Source organism: Heptranchias perlo, chromosome 16 (genome assembly GCF_035084215.1).
Source record: "Heptranchias perlo isolate sHepPer1 chromosome 16, sHepPer1.hap1, whole genome shotgun sequence".
In the NCBI taxonomy this organism is placed as follows: domain Eukaryota; kingdom Metazoa; phylum Chordata; class Chondrichthyes; order Hexanchiformes; family Hexanchidae; genus Heptranchias; species Heptranchias perlo.
The window spans coordinates 42,879,684-42,902,663 of record NC_090340.1 but is presented as its reverse complement, the minus strand read 5'-3'; the positions used below and the strand labels follow the sequence as shown (position 1 = coordinate 42,902,663).

General features: G+C 41.9%; 1 protein-coding gene across 1 annotated transcript; it reads left to right on the top strand.

Annotated features, from left to right (window-relative positions):
* Positions 1-7,667: 7,667 nt before the first annotated feature.
* zgc:162592 (uncharacterized protein LOC561993 homolog) lies at positions 7,668-19,507 on the top strand. Its single transcript, XM_067997493.1, has 2 exons — positions 7,668-8,533; positions 18,852-19,507. Exons 1-2 carry the CDS (start codon positions 7,684-7,686, stop codon positions 19,187-19,189), a joined length of 1,188 nt encoding a protein of 395 aa, XP_067853594.1. The 5' UTR covers positions 7,668-7,683; the 3' UTR covers positions 19,190-19,507.
* Positions 19,508-22,980: the final 3,473 nt, after the last annotated feature.

Here is a 22,980-nt window from a genome sequence, read left to right as displayed (position 1 = left end):
GAGGTGCCTGAAGATTGGAGGGTAGCAAATGTTGTGCCTTTGTTTAAGAAGGGCGGCAGGGAAAAGCCTGGGAACTACAGACCAGTGAGCCTGACATCTGTAGTGGGTAAGTTGTTAGAGGGTATTCTGAGGGACAGGATCTACAGGCATTTGGAGAGGCAGGGACTAATTAGGAACAGTCAGCATGGTTTTGTGAGAGGAAAATCATGTCTCACGAATTTGATTGAGTTTTTTGAAGGGGTAACCAAGAAGATAGATGAGGGCTGTGCAGTAGACGTGGTCTACATGGACTTCAGCAAAGCATTTGACAAGTTACCGCATGGTAGGTTGTTACATAAGGTTAAATCTCATGGGATCCAAGGTGAGGTAGCCAATTGGATACAAAATTGGCTTGACGACAGAAGACGGAGGGTGGTTGTCGAGGGTTGTTTTTCAAACTGGATGCCTGTGTCCAGCGGTGTGCCTCAGGGATCGGTGCTGGGTCCGCTGTTATTTGTTATTTATATTAATGATTTGGATGAGAATTTAGGAGGCATGGTTAGTAAGTTTGCAGATGACACCAAGATTGGTGGCATTGTGGACAGTGAAGAAGGTTATCTAGGATTGCAACGGGATCTTGATAAATTGGGCCAGTGGGCCGATGAATGGCAGATGGAGTTTAATTTAGATAAATGTGAGGTGATGCATTTTGGTAGATCGAATCGGGCCAGGACCTACTCCGTTAATGGTAGGGCGTTGGGGAGAGTTATAGAACAAAGAGATCTAGGAGTACAGATTCATAGCTCCTTGAAAGTGGAGTCACAGGTGGATAGGGTGGTGAAGAAGGCATTCAGCATGCTTGGTTTCATTGGTCAGAACATTGAATGCAGGAGTTGGGATGTCTTGTTGAAGTTGTACAGGGCATTGGTGAGGCCACACTTGGAGTACTGTGTACAGTTCTGGTCACCCTATTATAGAAAGGATATTATTAAACTAGAAAGAGTGCAGAAAAGATTTACTAGGATGCTACCGGGACTTGATGGTTTGACTTACAGGGAGAGGTTAGACAGACTGGGACTTTATTCCCTGGAGAGTAGGAGGTTAAGGGGTGATCTTATAGAAGTCTATAAAATAATGAGGGGCATAGATAAGGTCGATAGTCAAAATCTTTTCCCAAAGGTAGGGGAGTCTATAACGAGGGGGCACAGATTTAAGGTGAGAGGGGAGAGATACAAAAGGATCCAGAGGGGCAATTTTTTCACTCAAAGGGTGGTGAGTGTCTGGAAAGAGCTGCCAGAGGCAATAGTAGAGGCGGGTACAATTTTGTCTTTTAAAAAGCATTTGGACAGTTACATGGGGAAGATGGGTATCGAGGGATATGGGCCAAGTGCAGGCAATTGGGACTAGCTTAGTGGTATAAACTGGGCGACATGGACATGTTGGGCCGAAGGGCCTGTTTCCATGTTGTAACTTCTATGATTCTATGATTCTATGTATCCAGTGAGGATTGGAAAATGATGATCAGAGCCTCCGCTATTTCCTCCCTTGCTTCTTTTAATAGCCTGGGATACATTTCATCCAGCCCTGGTGATTTATCTACTTTCAAAGATGCTAATCCCCTTAGTACTTCCTATCTCACTAAGTTTATCCCATCCAATATTTCACACTCCATAACTACAATGTTTGCATCGTCCCTCTCTTTTGTGAAGACAGATGCAAAGTATTCATTAAAGAACCATACCCACATCTTCTGCCTCCACACATAGGTTACCTTTTTGGTTTCTAATAGGCCCTACTCTTTCCTTAGTTATCCTCTTGCCCTTAATGTATTTATAAAACATCTTTGGGTTTTCCTTGATTTCACTTGCCAATATTTTTTCATGCCCTCTCTTTGCTTTCCTAATTTCCTTTTTAATTTCAATTTTCAATTTAATTTCATTTTCAATTTAATTTGGTTAGTTGAAGTTAGACCCAGCTAAACCATTAAAATTGCTTATCCCTGTGGATAAGCATGAAAATGCAAGTCTGTGTCAGAATTTTATTCAGATGGATGCCATGTGAAAGGAAACAAACTTGGATGAAAACTGCTTTTTAATTCCCAGGCATTAGTAATTTATTCCAAGCACATTTATATTCAGATGTTTTATTTAATCTAGAGCCTGAAATTTCTACCTTTATGAAAAATATAAGGATTGCGTTTTTCACTAATAAAACTTGTAACTAAAATATGGGAATGAAACAAGCATTTCCTGCAAAAAAGATTTCATTAAAAGGTAAAGATGCAATATCAGCCAATTAAAACACACCTGCCGTAATGATCTTTAACACCTCTCAACCATCAAATGATTAACTGGTATAAATCTCCCCAAATGGGTATAATCCAATTCAGGATTAAGCAATTTGTCTCAATTTCTAGGTTCAGCCTTATTAACATATTGAGGCCAATTTTCCGAATGCATTCTCCCAGCCTGGAGCCCTGTTTGCTGGGAGAAGAACGTATGAGGAAATCATGGGCATGCTCCCCCAAATTTTCCATCCACAATGGACAGGAAGTCAGGTGGTATTTTCCCACCATTTCCTGAAATGCACTCCAGGCGGACTAGGTTCCATGCCAGGAGCACACATTTGGAAAATCAACCCTGTTGTGTGTGTGCTGTAGACATGAACTATACCTCTGATCGGCTGTGTGAATCACTTTCGCATGGATATTTTTAGAATTATTTCCAGCATTAAAATTCATTAAACCATGCTTCAAAGAGCCATTAAGGAAATGATTTTGAACCATCATGACAGTGTGAAAGATGTAACATTAATGCTGATCAGTGAGCAATTTGCTATTCCTTCAGAACTGTGGAAGCAAATGCACAATCTACAAAACAAACCTGACTAATCTAAATCACATTTCAAACTCAAAATTAAATGGGCTGAATTTCCATGTGGTCAGCTGCGTTGCTATTACGCCATTAAAAAAAGATTTGCACCCGTCAGTGGTCAGGAGAGATATTTACCCAAGGGTTTCCTAGGTGAGCTCATTTGCCTACCCATTGGAGTAGTGATTGCCGTAAATCCCGTGTAAATGGGTGTAAACTGATAGAATGCATGGAAGTTGCAGTGCAGCCTTTAAAAAGACAGTCCAGCCTGCACTCTGCAGCAGCAGCTTGGGCGATAACCAGGTAAGGAAGGAGCAGTGCTTGGCTATCTCACTTGACTCTCAAATAACTTTGTTGCATGTCTCATCAATCTCATACTTTTTAAAGAGTGTCCAAAGCAGGACCCTCTGGAGCAAGCAGCCAAACAAGGCAGCAGGGCCAGGCACCCAGACACAGAAGAACACTTAATTTTTCTGACTTGGATCTCCCAAACCCTTCTGGATGGCTATGCCAGCAAACCTACAAGGAATGTCACTCATGCCACCTGGAGGAAGGTAGTACTGTCACCGTGACAATTCTCTCACCCCCAGGACTGCCGACCAGTACCTCACATGTAGGCACTCCTCAAGAAAAAGTTGAAAGCTGAGACGTAATAGGAAACCCAATAAAATGTGTGCAAATTGTTGCAGAAAAAGAATCTGTTCACTCCCAACAACTGATGTCCCTTAAAATGTTTCCATTTTCCATGTACTTCTATGATTTGGGAGGAAGATTTCCTCTGGCCTCTATATGTTAATGACATCAAACACATAGCAGGAACATTTCCTACACTTGCTTTTTCTAATAAAATCGTAAATGCTTTTGAAAAGAACTGGTTCTAAAAACAGTAGAAACAGCAACCAGAGACAATCTTCTCCATTCTAACTTATCTCACTTTACATATAGACAACCATTTCTCAGATGAATCACCCAGTTAACAAATAATCAGCTTTAAATACAGGCATTCTGAAAGTAATCACAATAACTCCGTTAACTTCCTAAAGATCCTTAGGCAGTTTATGGTCTAGGCTTTCTGATTGGGGGCATCACCGGTGGGGAGGACTTCTGCCTGCCACAAAGATCATTCCCTGGTCCCAGCCAACTTTCTGTCAGAGAGTCATTTGCATGCTGGGCGCTCCTTGGTCTCCACAGGTCAATCACATGGAAACTAACTGCATCAGACCTCGGAGGCCTACTGCAGAGGAAGGAAGAGGCAGCCTCTGAATTTCTGAAAAAAAATCTTGATTTTTTTTTTAAATGTCATTTGGGCCGGTACACACAACATGCTGAAAGTGATTGCACAAGCCCCTTTCCTGATGGGTAGAAAACACTCGGTTGACATTTGAACGTTGAATGCCACGGCCTAACAGGTGGCCCTGATGTCCAACATTAAAACAAGGTAAACAGCTCATTTTGATTTCATTTGCAATATGTGGGTGGCGCATTTTATTCTGCCAGGTCTGCCCTCTGGAAAAGGGAGGCGAGGACATGTGGAGTAAAGCTTCGAACACATTTCTGGCACCAGATCTGCTGGAAATCCAGCAACCCTAGGCCTACATGCCCAAAATCATTAACAAGCTTTGAAGTGAGCATTATTTTGAATGTTGTGTAAAGCGACTTTAACATCCGAGCAGTGTATGGTGCTTTACTGCCACCAGCAGTCCATAGCTCTGGTGTAAAGTTTTACTACCAACTTAATCTAAAACCCATTACTTCTGATTAAACTGCTTCTTATACATAATCCAAATATAACTTCATATTTACATCACCATCAAAACTTTCCTCACCTGGATATTGTTAAACACTGGTATAACTCACAATATGCACCTGCAAACACAGTTCAAATAATTTTTTGAAGGAGGTGATTTATATCTCTATCAATTATTCGATATCATGATAATATGTGTAAACAATTTTACAACGCCAAGTTATAGTCCAGCAATTTTATTTTAAATTCACAAGCTTTCGGAGGCTTCCTCCTTCCTCAGGTGAGGTTAACAATGCTCACCCAACAACGTTCACCTGAGGAAGGAGGAAGTCTCCGAAAGCTTGTGAATTTAAAATAAAATTGCTGGACTATAACTTGGTGTTGTAAAATTGTTTACAATTGTCAACCCCAGTCCATCACCGGCATCTCCACATCTTGATAATATGTATCTGCTTCTACCCCAAATGCTATAGTGGAAGTGTAGAGTGACTCAATTTGGCTCATACCGAAAACCCAACTGTCCAAATAAAGGATTCCTCATCATATTTTGCTAGTGTGGATATAACAACAGAAAAGAGCATGGAATAAACCCATTCAGCCTGCTGTCTCAATAGACCTATATAATTCAATTTATTATACGGATCTTGGTCCCAACTTTTTTTAAAATTCGTTCTTGGGATGTGGGCATCGCTGGCAAGGCCAGAATTTATTGCCCATCCCCAATTGCCCTTGAGAAGGTGGTGGTGAGCCGCCTTCTTGAACCGCTGCAGTCCGTGTGGTGAAGGTTCTCCCACAGTGCTGTTAGGTAGGGAGTTCCATGATTTTGATCCAGCGACGATGAAGGAACGATGATATATTTCCAAGTCGGGATGGTGTGTGACTTAGAGGGGAACATGCAGGTGGTGGTGTTCCCATGTGGTAGAGGTCGCGGTTTGGGAGATGCTGGCAAAGAAACCTTGGCGGGTTGCTGCAGTGCATCCTGTGGATGGTACACACTGCAGCCACAGTGCGTCGGTGGTGAAGGGAGTGAATGTATAGGGTGGTGGATGGGATGCTAATCAAGCAGGCTGCTTTGTCCTGGATGGTGTTGAGCTTCTTGAGTGTTGTTGGAGCTGCACTCATCCAGGCAAGTGGAGAGTATTCCATCACACTCCTGACTTGTGCCTTGTAGATGGTGGAAAGGCTTTGGGGAGTCAGGAGGTGAGTCACTCGCCACAGAATACCCAGCCTTTGACCTGCTCTTGTAGCCATAGTATTTATCTTTCTGGTCAATGGTGACCCCCAGGATGTTGATGGTAGGGGATTCGGCGATGGTAATGCCGTTGAATGTCAAGGGGAGGTGGTTAGACTCTCTCTTGTTGGAGATGGTCATTGCCTGGCACTTGTCTGGCGCAAATGTTACTTGCCACTTATCATCCCAAACCTAGATGTTTGTCCAGGTCTTGCTGCATTCTGATTGCTATCCAGCAACTCCTGCTGGAAGTGAATGGATATCAGATGTAGACAGGATTGAAAGAGTCCAAAGTTAAAGCCTGAAGCCGTGGTGGGATGAAGGCAACTTATAGTTCCCCTCCAAGTCAAATATCATCCTGACTGGGATATATGTCATTGTTCCTATACAATCGCTGGATCAATGGCTTCAAATTCCCTACTTAACATCAACATGAGAGCACCATCATCACAAGGACTGCAGTGATTCAAGGAGAAGGCCCATCAGGGCAACTAGGCATGGGCAATAAAAATGGCCTTGCCAGCATTGCTCATGTTCCAAGAACAAAGAAATAAATAGACCCCCTAATCAAAGCAGTCGATGGTGTACTAATTGGCACCTTTTAAAAATAACTGGATGAATATCTGGTTCAGAGCAGGACCGTACAGAATAAGTACAGACAAAAATAAATGACTCATTTATGGAATATTAAGGTTGCTGAACTACTAGGGATATGAAAATATCATAACAAGGAAGGCCATCAGTGAGGAATGAATATATGATGCAAGGTTAGATAGATATCCTGCTTGATTTAAATTTGAAAAGCACAGAGAAACTTTGCAAAACCTGCTTCAGGCAATTAAAAAAGGTAGGATTTTCTGCTCTGTGGGAACTGCTGCTGTAAGGTAAGGTAGAATGTTTGCCCACCACACAAAGTTGACACTGACTCCAGCCAATTTTGTGGGGTCAGATTAGAAAAAAAATTGGTTGAGCTTCCAACAGGAGAGCCACCGATGATTTGGTAGCCACTGGGGAGGTGAGAATGAAATGCTGCTGCAGGATTTAAATGCTGTAGCAGCTCAACGGCCAGGCATCACTGGAGAAATTGTATTGTGAATCGAGGAGGAGCAATGCAGAAGAATGGCAGGCAGGCCAGATTCTGGATGGTGGGCCCTAACTTTTTAAAGTAGGGTTAGAGATGGCGATGCACAAAATGCAGTTGAGGACTGCCATTCCGTGCAGATTGCAGTGGAGGAGGCAGGTTGGCTAAACAGCTCAAGTACCCCTCATCCTCCCCCTCCCCCCTCCCACGGAGTAGTATACAACAGCAAGCTTATCCGTATTAGAGCAAAATATTTCATCTGCTCAACTTTCCATGTCACATCTGTAATTGGGGCAGGGGGTGTAGAGTGAAATGTGGAAGAGAACTTTTCACAAAAAGGCCACTTTTCCAACAGGATCCTAAAGGAAATGTGATCTCAAACACCATGCATTGGAAGGCACGTCAGAACATCTGAAACAAGCTCCCAAAATATAGAAAATTGCATGTCACACAGAAATATAAGAAATGGAATAGTCTAAGTACAGAACTGTTGAAAGGTTATGCTACACGTCCCCCACCTTTTCTACTTAGTTTAATTCATTCGGACACGTGTCTCTTTTTAATCAGTTAGAGAAATCAAACCCCTTTAACGAGGATTGTAGTTGCCTGCTTATCATGTGACCCAGGTGGTAATCGGTATTTAAATGTTAGGAAAGAGTAGAGGCTGATTTTCTAAAATTACCAGTTTGCAATTCTGCAGGAAAATTGGAGTGGAGAAATAGTTTCTTAAGGAGTTTGGTTTGAGCAACTTTAGTTTTTAAAACGCCTAAAAAAAATGTTTCTTAGCAGCAGACAAATAGCAGAAACGAATCTCTCCCTGGCGGAGCTCATAACGGAGAATGGAAGCATAACTGAAGCCAATGTAACTGGCATTGGCCGAACCAGATCCATGGAAGAGGCAGATGATAATGCTACTCTGAAAACGTGTATCATTGCAGTTTTGTGCGGTTTGATCATCCTAGGGAACTCGGCTGTGATTCTGGTCATTTCCTCGTCAGTCTCAGGGTGGTCCAAAAACAGTCGCCTAGTCCTCATTTCATTAACTGGGGCCGACGCCGCCCTGGCACTGATAGTCATCCCTCTGAATTTATACGGGAATAGTGTTGGACAGCTCCGAAACCAAATTGACTCTCCCTTCTGTCACATAGTGGTGTTTCTAGACGCCAGCATCCTAACTTCGTCCATATATTCTCTAGCCACAATCAGCATCGAGCGCTACATCGCTGTGTTCTTCCCCCTCAGATACAGCACTATGATGACCAATTGCAGAATCAAAGCTCTCATCGCTCTTGTCTGGCTCTTGCCTCCCATCCTCTTATTTCCCATATCCATCCCACGTGGAATTGTCAAAGTTTATTTCTCCAGAGCGTCCTTGATCTGCAATCTGGATTTCTCCAGCAATGTCATCTATTCACTTATGCTGACGGCATTCATCTTCTTCCCCTGCTCGCTCATCATGACTTTTGCTAATTTCCGTCTCTGGTTTGTAGCCAGGAGTCAGATGAATCGATTTAAACTATTGAAGGTGAACAGGAGGCACGATGCTGCTTCTAGAATCCTAGTGCCCGTGGTTATAGTTTATTATATCTGCTGGACCCCTTGTGTCTGCAACATGATCTATCAGGGTGAGTATTCAAAAGGCGTAATCATTCTACTGACGACTAGCTTTTATTTAGTTAAAGTAATTTATTTCTCTTTCCTCCCCCCCCCCCCATTTTAAAATGAGTAAAGTTTAATTTCTTCTTGAAGATGTTACAAAATTGTTTGTTGCTGAATTGCCTATTTCCCCCCCCATCCCAAATAAGTAAAAACACCCCTGTCTCACTCCCTTTTCACGTCATTTGCACTCAGGGAGGTGCAGAGATTAAGTAATCCGTTGTAAAGGGAAGCAGAGTAGGGCATCTTCTGCTGGATCCTTGCAAAACCTGCTCTCCACGGGTCAAGGGTTCATGGCAGGATTCTTCTGACTGCTTGCCTGTGTTTTGAGTCATTGGTTTTGCCCAGATGATCCTTGGACCCCAATTTGCCAGTCCACTGGATACCTTTTGTGACTGGTGGACACCACATGGTAAGTTGGTTTTGAGTTGGCATGACTTTATTGCCTTGATTTTATTTTATTTGTTACTTTCTTTTATTTAAAGATCATGACATTGGGGGATATAGTTATTACAAAGGAAGAATGTCAAAATGCAAAATGATATTAATAAACTTGCAAAATGGGTGTGTAATATGCAAATGATTTCAATATAGGTAAGTGTGAGGTGGTGCATTTTGGTAGGAAGAATAAGGAGGCCACATATTGCTCTGATAATAGTCTAAATGGGGTAGAGGAGCAAAGGAATCCATGGGTACAGATAGACAAATAACTAAAAGTAGCAATGTAGGATAATAAGGCCATTTAAAAAAGGCAAACCAAGTACCAGGGTTCATTTCTAGAACATAGGAACAGGAGTAGGCCATTCAGCCCCTCGTGCCTGCTCTGCCATTTGATAAGATCGTGGCTCATCTGTGATCTAACTCCATACCCCTGCCTTTGGCCCATATCCCTTAATACCTTTTGGTTGCCAAAAAGCTATCTATCTCAGATTTAAATTTAGCTATTGAGCTAGTATCAATTGCCATTTGCAGAAGAGAGTTCCAAACTTCTACCACCCTTAGTGTAGAAATGTTTTCTAATCTCACTCCTGAAAGGTCTGGCTCTTATTTTTAGACTGTGCCCCCTACTCCGAGAATTCCCAACCAGCAGAAATAGTTTCTCTCTATCCACCCTATCTGTTCCACTTAATATCTTAAACTTCGATCAGATCACCCCTTAACCTTCTAAACTCTCTAGAGAATACAGCCCCAATTTGTGTAATCTCTCCTTGTAACTTAACCCTTGAAGTCTGGGTATCATTCTAGTAAACCTACGCTGCACTCCCTCCAAGGCCAATATGTCCTTCCGAAGGTGCGGTGCCCAGAACTGCTCACAGTACTCCAGGTGCGGTCTAACCAGGGTTTTGTATAGCTGCAGCATAACTTCTGCCCCCTTGTACTCCAGTCCTCTAGATATAAAGGCCAGCATTCCATTAGCCTTCTTGATTATTTTCTGCACCTGTTCATGACACTTCAATGATCTATGTACCTGAACCCTTAAGTCCCTTTGGACATCCACTGTTTTTAACTTTTTACCATTTAGAAAGTACCCTGTTCTATCCTTTTTTGATCCAAAGTGGATGACCTCACATTTGTCTACATTGAATTCCATTTGCCACAGTTTTGCCCATTCACCTAATCTATCAATATCGCTTTGTAATTTTATGTTTCCATCAACACTGCTTACAATGCCACCAATCTTTGTCATCGGCAAACTTAGATATGAGACTTTCTATGCCTTCATCTAAGTCATTAATAAATATTGTGAATAATTGAGGCCCCAAGACAGATCCCTGCGGGACTCCACTAGTCACATCCTGCTAATGTGAGTACCTACCCATTATCCCTACTCTGTCGCCTTTCGCTCAGCCAACTTCCTAACCAAGTCTGTACTTTTCCCTTTATTCCATGGGCTTCTATCTTAGCCAACAGTCTCTAATGTGGGACTTTATCAAATGCCTTCTGGAAGTCCATATAAATAACATCCATTGACATTCCCCTGTCCACTACTTTAGTCACCTCTTCAAAAAATTCAATCAGGTTTGTCAGGCACGACCTACATTTCACAAATCTGTGCTGGCTCTCTCTGATTAACTGAAAATTCTCGGTGTTCAGTCACCCTATCCTTAATTATAGACTCCAGCATTTTCCCCACAACAGATGTTAGGCTAACTGGTCTATAATTCCCTGGTTTCCCTCTCCTTTCTTAAAAAGCAGAGTGACATGTACAATTTTCCAATCTAGAGGGACAGTTCCTGAATCTAGAGAACTTTGTAGATGCCATAACTATAATCTTTCAATGTGCTCACCTACTTCCTTTAAAACTCTGGGATGGAAACCATCTGGTCCTGGGGATTTGTCATTCTTTAGTGCTATTATTTTCTTCATTACTGTTGCTTTACTTATGTTAATTTTGTTGAGAAAATGGAAGGGGGGAGGAGTAGCCTTAGTGATTAGCGATGAAATCACTTCAATGATAAAGAAGGATATAACGAGAGGTAAGCAGCCAACAGAGACCTTATGGGTTGAATTGAGAAATAGGAAAGGATCTAAGACTATAGTGGGAGTTGTGTATAGGACCCCTGGCAGCAGCGCTGAAGTGCTAGATTGTATAAATGCAGAGATTAGACAAGTGTGTAACAAAGGCATAGTGGTCTTAATGGGGGACTTTAACCTTCACATAGATTGGGAAAAGCAGACTAGCAACTGTCAGAAAGGTAGTGAATTTCTCGAGTATGTCCGGGATAGTTTCCTACAGCAGTATGTCCTAGAGGCAACAAGGGGGCAAGCCATACTAGATTTAGTAACGAGTAATGAACCAGATTTAGTTAATGGCTTAACTGTGCGTGAACATCTATCCAATAGCGATCATAACATGATCGAGTTCAATGTAGTGTTTGAAAGGGAAAAAAGTGAATCAGCTGCTAAGATTCTAGACTTGGGTAAGGCTGACTTCAATGGGATGAGACAGAGACTGTCCACAGTAAACTGGGCAAATCTGTTAATGGGTAAAACAACTGATGATCAGTGGGAAATATTTAAAGAAACATTTAACGTGATACAGAATCGGTTTATACCCCGAGGGGCTAGAACTCTGCTTGCCACAAAAAACAGCCATGGTCAACTAAAGAGGTAAGGGACAGTATAAGACATAAGGAAAGGGCATACAAAAAGGCAAAAAATGGCACAGATCCTGGCGAATGGGAAAGATACAAAGATCAACAAAGGGACACAAAACAGATAGTAAGAGCTACAAAAAGAGAGTATGAAAAGAAACTTGCAAGGGATATCAAAACCAATATGAAGAACTTTTATAGTTATATTAGGAAAAAGAGGGTGGTCAGGAGCAGTGTTGGCCCCTTAAAAATTGAAAGTGGGGATATTGTCATTGACAATGGGGAAATGGCGGACATGTTGAACAATTACTTTGCGTCAGTATTTACAGTAGAAAAAGAGGATCGCATGCCAGAAATCCTAAGAAAACTAATATAGAGGGATAGAATTAAAAAGCAGAGAAGTTATGTTAAACTTGTATAGAACCTTGGTTGGACCACACTTGGAGTACTGTAAACCGTTCTGGTCACCATATTATAAAAAGGATAGAGAGGCACTGGAGAAGGTGCAAAAAAGATTCACAAGGATGATACCAGAGCTGAGAGGAGATACTTATCAGGAAAGACTAAACATGCTGGCGCTCTTTTCTCTAGACAAGAAAAGGCTGAGGGGTGACCTTTAAGATAATGAAAGGGTTTGATAGGGTAGATGTAGAGAAAATGTTTCCACTTGGGGGGGTGGGGAATCCAAAGCTAGAGGTCATCAATATAAGATATTCATTAATAAATCCAATAGGGAATTCAGGAGAAACTTCTTTACCCAAAGAGTGGTAAGAATGTGGAAATAGCACACCTACCAGATGGACAATCAACTAACTCAGCACAGACTTGGGATAAAACCTGGGGCATTCCTGGTCTGGATGAGAATTTGTCCTGTAAGCCATTTTAGTCCAAGAACTCTCTACCATGGGCTGTGGGGATTTTGTATCGGAAGCAAAGCAACTTTAGCTGTATTATTTTTTTCCTGCTTTTTTTTTAAAAAGCATTTTAAAAGCATTCTTTAGGGAAAAGTGCATCAGCTGGCTTGACATATTACCTTTTTAAAGAAGCAATAATGTGTATTAGTAGAAATGGTTATATTTCTGCAACGCACTCAGAATATTTAGTAATGAGTTCCTGTTAGATGTCCTATTGTGACCTCATAAGTGCCATAAAAAAAACTTTGTAAAGTGTTCTGATAAAAATTATTGTTTACTCCAGTAACTCAGGTGCAGTTATTTAATGACTTAAAACCCTTTGTGTAGAACGCTGAAGATTAATAATACATTTTTCTGGGCTTGTTGCAAATTGTTTCCCTGAATTATTTGTAATTTTATGAAAAATCCTTTGTGTAGTGTTTACCCACACATCGTTGAAAATTACCAGTTAGTTTGATGAATTACCATAGGTTATTTGCATAGAACATTTGACTTCACTGCTGGGTGTCCTGTTCTACCCTGAGCTAACCTTTAAACCCCATATCATATCCATCCCCAAGACAGCTTACTTCCATTGGCGCTGCCCCTACTGCTGAAACTCCTATACATGCCTTCGTCACCTCCACATTCAACTGCTGTAACACTTTCCTTGCTGGCCTACCATCCTCCATCTTCCATAAACACCAACTTGTCCAAAACTCTGTCACATGTATAATGTCCTGCTTGTCCATCACCCCTGTTCTCGCTGTCCTAAACTGCTTTTCTATCTCCCAATGCATTCAAATCAAAATCCTTGTCTATAAATTCTGCCATGGTCTTTTCCCACCTTTCATCTCTACAGTCTCCTCCAGCCCTGTATCAGTTCCTACAAGCTCTGTTCCTTTTACTGCAGCTTTCTGTGCATCCCTTTCCCCTCCCTTTGATTTACCATTGGCGTTATGACCTCAGTTCTAATGATTTGTTACTTGCTCTCTATCTCTTTTTTTCCTACCTTTTTAAAATCCTCCTCAAAGCCCAAATCTTTGATCTCTTCTTTCCTTGTTTGACATCAGTTTTCATTACACCTGTTCAGTGAAGCACCTTAGGATTTTTTTTTTTGTTAAAGACACTTTAGAAATGCAAGTTGTTGTTTGATGACACCAGCCCGCCTCCCCCACATTTTACACATAACATTTTCCAGCAAAGATTACTTCTGGTGAGAGCAAATACTTTAAAGGCGGCTGCCAATTGTTAATTCCAGTAAATCTCCCTGTTGTGCGTATGCATTTTACACTTATAGAATCATAGAAGGTTACAGCACGGAAGGAGGCCATTCGGCCCATCGAGTCGACACCAGCTCTATGCATGAGCAATCCAGCTAGTCCCACTGCCCCGTCCTTTCCCGTAGCCCTGCACATTTTTTCATTTCAAGTACTTATCCAGTTCCCTTTTGAAGGCTATGATTGAATCTACCTCCACCACTCCCTCGGGCAGTGCATTCCAGATCCTAACCACTTGCTCTATAAAAAAGTTTTTCCTCATATCGCCTTTTTGGTTCTTTTGCCAATCATCTTAAATCTATGCTTGACCCTTCTGCCAATGGGAAGTTTCTCTCTATTCAATCTGTCTAGACCTTCATGACTTTGAACACTTCTATCAAATCTCCTCTCAACCCTTTCTGTTCCAAGGAGAACAATCCCAGCCTCAAGTCTATCCACGTAATTTAAGTCCCTCATCCCTGAAATCATTCTAGTAAATCTCCTCTGCACCCTCCTATAAGGCCTTCACATCCTTCCTAAAGTGTGGTGCCCAGAACTGGACACAATATGCCAGTTGTGGCCGAACCAGTGTTTTATAAAGGTTCATCATGACTTCCTTGCTTTTGTACTCTATGCCTCTATTTATAAAGCCCAGGACCCCGTATGCTTTTTTTAACCGCTTTCTCAACCTGCCCTGCCACCTTCAACAATTTATGCACATACACCCCCAGATCCCTCTGTCCCTCCACCCCTTTTCGAATTGTGCCCTCTAGTTTATATTGCCTTTCCTCATTTTTCCTACTGAAGTGCATCACCTCACATTTTTCCATGTTAAACTTCATCTGCCACGTGTCTGCCCATGCCACCAGAGTGTCTATATCCTCTTGAAGTCTATCACTATCCTCCTCACTGTTCACTACCCTTCCAAGTTTTGTGTCATCTGCAAATTTTGAAATTGTGGCCTGTACTCCCAAGTCCAAGTCATTATTATACATCAAGAAAAGCAGTGGTCCCAGCATCGACTCCTGGGGAACACCACTGTCTCCCTCCAGTCTGAAAAACAACCGTTCACCACTACTGTTTCCTGTTATTTAGCCAATTCTGTATCCATGCTGTCACTGCCCCTTTTATTCCATAGGCTTCAATCTTGATGACGAGCCTATTACGCGGAACTTTATCAAACACTTTATTTACTTTTAGTAAAACAAACCGACAGTTGATGGCTTCATCCATGGGCCGCAATCTTATTAGCAAACCTACCATGTGGCACTTTATCAAACGCTTTTTGAAAATCCATATACACCACATTGCCCTCATCTACCCTCTCTGTTACCTCATTAAAAAACTCTATCAAGTCGGTTAAACACGATTTGCCTTTAACAGTTCCATGCTGGCTTTCCCTAATCAATCCACACTCATCCAAGTGACTGTTAATTCTGTCCCAGATTATCGTTTCCAAAAGTTTCCCCACCGCCGAGGTTAAACTGACTGGCCTATAGTTGCTGGGTTTATCTTTACACACTTTTTTGAACAAGGGTGTAACATTTGCAATTCTCCAGTCCTCTGGCACCACCCCCATATCTAAGGATGTCTGAAAGATTATGGCCGGTACCTCCACAATTTCCCTCCTTACTTCTCAGCATCCTAGGATTCATGCCATCTGGACCAGGTGACTTATCTATTTTAAGTACAGCTAATCTTTCTAGTCCCTCTTCTTTCTCAATTTTTAGCCCATCCAGTATCTTAACTAAATCTTCCTTTACCGAGACTCTGGCAGCATCTTCTGTGGTAAAGTCCGATGCAAAGTATTCATTTAATACCTTAGCCATGCCCACTACCTCCATGAGCAGATCTCCTTTGTGGCCCCACCCATCCTTTTACTACCCGTTTACTGTTAACATGTCTGTAGAAGACTTTTGAATTCCCTTTTATGTTGGTCGCTAGTCTATTCTCGTACTCTCTCTTTGCCCCTCTTATTTCCTTTTTCACCTCCCTTCTGAACATTCTATATTCTGCCTGGTTCTCACTTGTGTTATCAACCTGACTCCTGTCATATGCTGCTTTTTTCCACTTCATCTTATTCTCTCTCTCCTTTGTCATCCAGGGAGCTCTGGCTTTATTTGCCCTATCTTTCTCCCTCCTTGGAATGTACCTTGTCTGTACCCAAATTATCTCCTCTTTAAAGGTCACCCACTGTTCAATTACAGTTTTGCCTGCCAATCTATGATTCCAATTTACCTGGGCCAGATCTGTTCTCATCCCACTAAAATTGGCCCTCCTCCAATTGAGTATTTTTACTTTAGAGTGGACAGAGTCCTTTTCCATAGCTATTCTAAACCTTATGGTACTATGATCGCTGCTCCCTAAATGCTCTCCCACTGACACTTACTCCACTTGGCCCGTCTCATTCCCTAGAACCAAGTCCAGCAATGTGTCCTTTCTCATTGGGCTGGAAACGTAATGGTCGAGAAAGTTATCCTAAACACATTTCAAAAATTCCTCCCCCTCTTTGCCCCTTATTATTACTATCCCAATCTATATTAGGATAGTTGAAATCCCCCGTTATCACGACTCTATGGCTTTTGCACCTCTCTGTAATTTCCCTGCAAATTTGCTCCTCTATATCCTTCCCACTAGACAGTGGCCTATAGAATACGCCCAGTAGTGTAATGGCACCTCTATTGTTCTTTAACTCTAACCAAATAGATTCTGTCCTTGACCCCTCCAGGACATCCTCTCTCTCCAGCACTGCAATATTCTCCTTAATCAATACTGCCACCCCCTCCTATCTTTCCTTCCCTATCTTTCCTGAACACCTTGTATCCAAGAATATTTAGTACCCAATCCTGCCTTTTTTGAGCCAGGTCTCTGTTATTGCCACAACATCATATTCCCATATGGCTATTTGTGCCTGCAGCTCACCAACCTTGTTTACCACGCTTCGTGCATTTACAAACATGCACTGCAAATCCGTCTTAGATCTTCTTGTACTCTCTTGATCTGACCCCATCTAATACCTTACTATTTTTTTACTCTAGGGCTATCCTTCTCTCCTGATCCTTTGTGCCCCTTGTTTCCCCTTTCCAATGCTACATCCTCGTGCCCATCCCCCTATCAAATTAGTTTAACTTCCCTACCCCCCCACCCCCCCACCCCACCCCAGCACTAGCGCACCTCCCCACGAGGACATTGGTCCCAGCTCTGTTGAGGTGCAACCTGTCTGGCCTGTACAGGTCCCACCTTCCCCAGAACTGGTCCCAATGCACCAGGAATCTAAAGCCCTCCCTCCTGCACCATCTCACCAGTCATGCTTTCATCTGCTGTATCCTCCTTTTTCTATACTCGCTAGCGTGTGGCACCAGGAGTAATCCGGAGATTACTACCTTTTTGAGGTCCTGCTTGTTAATCTCTTTCCTAACTCCTTAAACTCTGCCTGCAGGACCTCATCCCTCTTCCTACCTATGTCGTTGGTACTGATATGGACCACGACCTCTGGCTGTTCACCCTCCCCCTCCAGAATGTTCTGCAGCTGTTCAGTAATATCCTTGACCCTGGCACCGGGGAGGCAACATAACATCCTGGAATCACGTCTGTGGCCGCAGAAACGCCTGTCTGCTCCCCTAACTATAGAATCCCCTATCACTATTGCTCTCTTGACCTTTCTCCTCATTCCTTCCTCCTCCTTCCCCCACCCCCCCCACCCCCCCCACCCCCCCACCCCTGCCCTGTACAGCTGAGCCACCCATGGTGCTCTGGCTGCACTCTGCATAGAAACCCTCTCCCTCACCAGTATTCTGAATACTGGTTAGAGAGTGAGATGCCCTCAGGGAACTCCTGCACTACCTGCCTGGTCCTCCTTGAATGTCTGGCAGTCACCCAGTCCCTCTCTGCCTGCACTCTCGCTGTGGGCTGACCACATCCTGAAACGTGCTACCCATGTAGGCCTCTGCCTCGTGGATGCACTGCAGTGATGCCAGCTGCTGCTGAAGCTCCGAGACCCGGAACTCGAGCTCCTCCAGCTGATGAAGCTTCCTGCACCTGTGGTTGTCCAGGACACAGGAAGGGTCATGGAGTTCCACGGGTGTGAGCTGCCCTGCCATGCCTCAATTTATTAGATTAACGAAACTTAACAAAAATAAACTAAAGACTTAAAAGAAAGACACTCACCAGAAAAAGAAAACCTCACCAGCTAACAGCTAATCAGCTCCTTCCCTTGTGCTGACATCACTTTTTTGATTTTCTTACCTTGCTCTTTCAAGCCTCGAACTCTTGACGCTCCGCCTCTGACTCCAAACAGGACCGCTCCTTACCTCAGGAGCTCCGATTGAGGCCTACTCCCCGGACCTCACTCTTTATCTGGTCCAACGCTCCGCCCTCGACTCCAAACAGGTCCGCTCCTTAACTCTGATTGAGATTACACTTAGTAATCCTATTTAAATTAGGAATGGTTTATAAAAACTACAAAAATGGGGAGTGACTGGTTGGCATCTAACCTATTGCATCAATCATACAGCTCAGACTAGTTCAAATTCAGCCCATAAAGTCTGATATCTGGTCATAAGGACAACCATGTGAAATGTGTTTGGGCAGTCTTAATCCAAAGCACAAAACTACCCCTAATTTGGTACTAAATTGTCTGAGGCCATAAGATGGCTGGTATGAAAAATGTAAAACATCACAGTAGGGGAGACCTCAACATTGGGACAGAGTAGGGGAGCTTTATTGCCTATTTAATTCTGATACACACAGAGGAAGAAAATGCTAGTTAATGGTCTTTCAAAAGATCCCCATTTATTTGGACTAGAATTGCAGATTACTTAAATCGCTGGCTTAATATTCAGCTTGAGGTTTATGGATAGAAGTAACATTTGAATTGGCTCCTTATGCCACATAAGAAATGCTAAATAATTCCCTGTACCATGAATTAAGTGGAATCAAACCTATTGTGTACTTCATTGGCCCTAGAGTGCTTTGGGGTTGTAAAAGGCTCTTTATGAAAAGTCTTTCTTTTATTGCTAACTGAATGTATTTACAATTCAGCTCTAACACAGCAGAGGGTGCCAGAGTGGTTGGAATTTGTTGCCCTGTGGTTGCCATGTGCAAATGGCTTCTTCAACTGTATTGTATACTTTTGGTTAAACAAGAGTTTCAGAAAAAAGTTCCAGGAAATGGGGCAAAAGCTCTGCAGGTCCAAGTGCTTTGTTGCCCAAGATGTTCCTATTTCTCAAGCTCCTAATGGAAAGATTGTCATCAAGGTTTGGAAATATCACAGTGATACATCAGCAAGAGCTTGCAGCATCTCGTCTACGTGCAATTTGGTACCCTCTGACAGTGAAACAATTTTATCAAATGAAAAGACTGTAAGAATTCAAATTTAAGACATCAGAATGCAAAAAAGACCTCTAAAGCTATTTACGGCAGAATAATATTTATCGTGCTTGTGGTTCCGAGCAGGAAGCTGTGCAGACAGATCTGCTGGAGTGAAAAAACTTGTACTGAGAAGCATTGTATATGTAAATGTTACTTTTTAATACAATAGAAGCTAGAATCAATGTATGCATATTTGGGCTGGTAGAAGTTTATTCCAACTTGATCTTTTGCTCAGTTGCAACTCGAGTGATGAGATGCATAAAACAATTTGATAGAATTGTTAGTTTCTCAAGTAATGTTTGTTTTTTCAGTGTTTTGACCTTATAATTGGCTAACTTAATAAATTCATACTTTACAGTATGTTTGCATGCAGGTGGTGACTATTTCAATTGCTGTTGAGAAAAATTCTAAAATTCAACTTGGTTTCAAGTAGATAAAGGAAATGTCCTTTTGGGTTGTTAGGGCTGCATGTTAGAACTGTCAAATGAGAAAAATCTGCTTGGCTTATTTTCAGATCAGGTTAGTTCCTGGCTCCTAGTTAAGTTGCACTCTGTAAAATAATCATAGCATAGTTATTGTACTGGGGTGGGGGTCTCAAAACAGTGAGATTAGGCTGCATGTGAACTTTCCTGGGTAAGTAATTAATAAATTGGTGAGTTTCTAGCTGAGATATTTAATTGGACTAAATCAAACTGGCTGCTCCATGTTTATGTTCCATGGCGCTATCTATGGTAAAAGAACCAGTGCAATTATAAATAATGTTCTTCTAAAGACCAGTATTTCAACATACATAATGTATGGACATTAAGTCAACAGTGGGAACTTCACATGCAGTATAAGAAAACTAGTTCTGATGCATCGGTTTTAATCAAGGCCACTGATTTACAGTTTGCATGGGGAAAAACAACAAAATTGTGGAATACAATCCCCAAGACATTGGTAAAAATTCCAAATCCTATGGAATTTGATTTATTCAGTAACTGTAAACCAGTGATCCTGGTTTTAACAATGCTATTTCTTCACTTTATTATGTTTGATAGTGCTGATGAAGGAACTGTTTGGCTATGCAGTTACTCTGACTGACTACAATAAGCGTCTATTAAAAGACTTTTGTCATTCAGGAAAGAATAGAAGGTCATTGTAATTTAGGATGGCAGGTTAAAACCACCTGAGTTGTTACTGTAAGAATGATTTACTCAGAGTTCAAGGGTGGTAAAAGCTTAAGTGTACCATGATTTTTTTGATTTCACAATTTAGACTGCTTGGAGAGTTCCAAAACTGACAAGTTCACAAAAATTAGACTTGTGTAGTTGCACATCACCAACTTCAATCATCCAAATTGGGTGAGTGGAAACTTTTGTTCTCCAAAACAAGCTCTTGCTAGTAAGCTGACTTGAAGCTTTTTGCTTCACAACAGCCTGTGTGGCATAGCACTTGTGGATTGTAACTTTAAAATCATTACTTTTTTTTAAGAGCAAGTTGATGACTTAAGCAAGAGTCCCCATGACTGATTTTCATAGGTTGTACTTAAATGAACAAGAACAACCTTTAGAGATGTTTTAATAGAAAAGTAACTTTTTTAAAAAAAAACAATTTTAATGTATTATGTAATAGTTTTGGAAATCAGTCAATGCATGCTCACTAAAAAGTGAGTTTCCTTTTTAAAAATAATGAAGTGACAATTGAGAATTTGAGATTAGTTTCTTTTTCACAATTAACTTTGTGCTTGGCGCAAATTTTTGAATTCTTGGGGGATTATCAGAATCTTGCTGTTAGTCCAAGTACCAAGAGTCAAATTTAAAACCACTTTGGTTTATCAGTAAATTTGAAGGTTGGCTTTTTGAACAGATCCTGCAGCTTCCAAATAAGGAAAACAATCTTGCATGTTAAAAACTGAGCTTTGAACCATGATTAATGGTGCTATCTTGATGTGTGCAAATAAGGCATGTTATAGCATGTAAATTGCAGCTAGTAGCAGTTCCTGCTCTGTATGGGAATACCATTATCTCAGCACTAGAAGAGCCTGGAAGGAAGTCTTTCAATTCTCCTGATAAATGTCATGTTTTCAACTTTTTTTGTGGGGGGAGGGAAGTTGAGAGATACTTAACAACACTTATGTGCAATGTTGTCACTTGTTGCTGCTCACTTAGTATTGTGCCACGTTGAATAGTTTTATTTTTGTCTGTGTATAGCTATCTTAGGATTTATATGTAAGTAACAGTAACCTAAAGTTAAACACTTTTTTGACTTGAATGCTCTGGAAAGTATTTTTGTGGTAATAAAATTAAATTAATATATCTGAAAATAAAGCTATGATGCCTCAAGAGTATCCTTGTCCTTTCTCAAATACATTTAACACTTTTCAGCACAAATTATGATTTTCTCATTTAGATACAAGGGAAAGTAATGCTGAAAATGGCCTCTTGCAGGAACACTATTTGGCCTTCTAGTTCGCTTTGTATTAAATACTCAAACATCTTGATGGTTGTTAATATTGTTGTATGGTGCACCCATATATAGTGGATGAAAGAGACATCCTGTTAAATTAGCAGTAAATAGAGAATGAACACTTTCTGGAATTGTAATGAGTTTTTAAAAATGTCAATTTTTTTTAATAAAGGAAGCTTAACTTTGTCAAAGTTCAAGTGCTGGATTAGTCAGACCAGTTTATTTCAATCTTTCAGTTTAGAGCCAAGCTGTCTAAACATTTACATACATTTGCAAATCCAAAGGGATTCTGATGAACAAAGAAACAACCCAAATACTTAACTTTTTCTGCATTAAGCTATTTGCTAAAAATGTAGTTCATGTACATCCATTTTATGACCAATATACATCAGGCCCTCAATTTTAAAAGGGCGGCAGGATGGCAGCAGGGGTTGTCAATGGGCATGTGGCAAACGTGAATAATAAAAACATACTTTCCCCACACGATCGCGACTTAATTAGTGGCCATTAATCTTCTGGGTTTACCGTCCGAAAGCTGCACGGTGGGTGGACTGTGCACCTGTATGACAGGCTGTCAGCTGGAGTGCCTACGTTTAAAGGGCCATTGCTCCAATAGATTTTGCTGGAGCAAAGAGCCAGAAGACACAATGGAGCAGCACAGAGGCAAGGCTGCTCCATGATTCAGCAATGCCTCACTTCAGCTGCTGAGGAGGACGAGGAGGAGGACGAGGACGAGGACTGTACCCGGCCGCCAGGAGGAAGTGCCCTGTCTCTGCCACCAAGAAGGCCTGGCTTGAGGTGGCAGAGGAGGTTACCAGCAATAGCAACATATCCTGCACTTGGGTCCAGTGCAGGAACCGTTCCAATGACCTAAGTAGGTCAGCAGAAGTGAGTACACTTACTGATTCTCCTGCATTCAGTGTTGCACATCAATTCATTCTGCACTGCCAAGACTACTCCATCACTCCTCACACCCACTTAAGGCTCATCCTCAACTTACCTTCACTGCCTGAGCACTTCCTCACCTCCCCATTTGTGACCCCACCACTATCACTCACCCCAATCCTGATCCAATGTGATGATTTGAAGGCAGATTGAGTATAGGTTGGATACAGAGTAAAGCTGCCAGCACCGCCTCATACTCTCTGATGCATCTCTTTCACAGTCAGCCTCACCCAAAGCAATGCATTCATCAGTTGGCCACTTCACTATCACTCACTCACATGTTTGTTCTTTCTCCCCTTCTAGGAGGAGAGGGCGAGGACTGGAGAGGAGCTTCCACAAATAGTGGTCCTCACAGACGCGGAGGAGGAGGCCCTGTAGATTAGCCGCACGCTCGAGTGCCTGGCCG

What these genes read in the sequence shown, in the direction of transcription:
- zgc:162592 (XM_067997493.1), top strand. Translation starts at nt 7,684, where the DNA reads ATGTTTCTTAGCAGCAGACAAATAGCAGAAACGAATCTCTCCCTGGCG. An exon ending in CTGCAACATGATCTATCAGG is followed by an intron (nt 8,534 to 18,851) that starts GTGAGTATTCAA and finishes TTTACAATTCAG; the next exon opens with CTCTAACACAGCAGAGGGTG.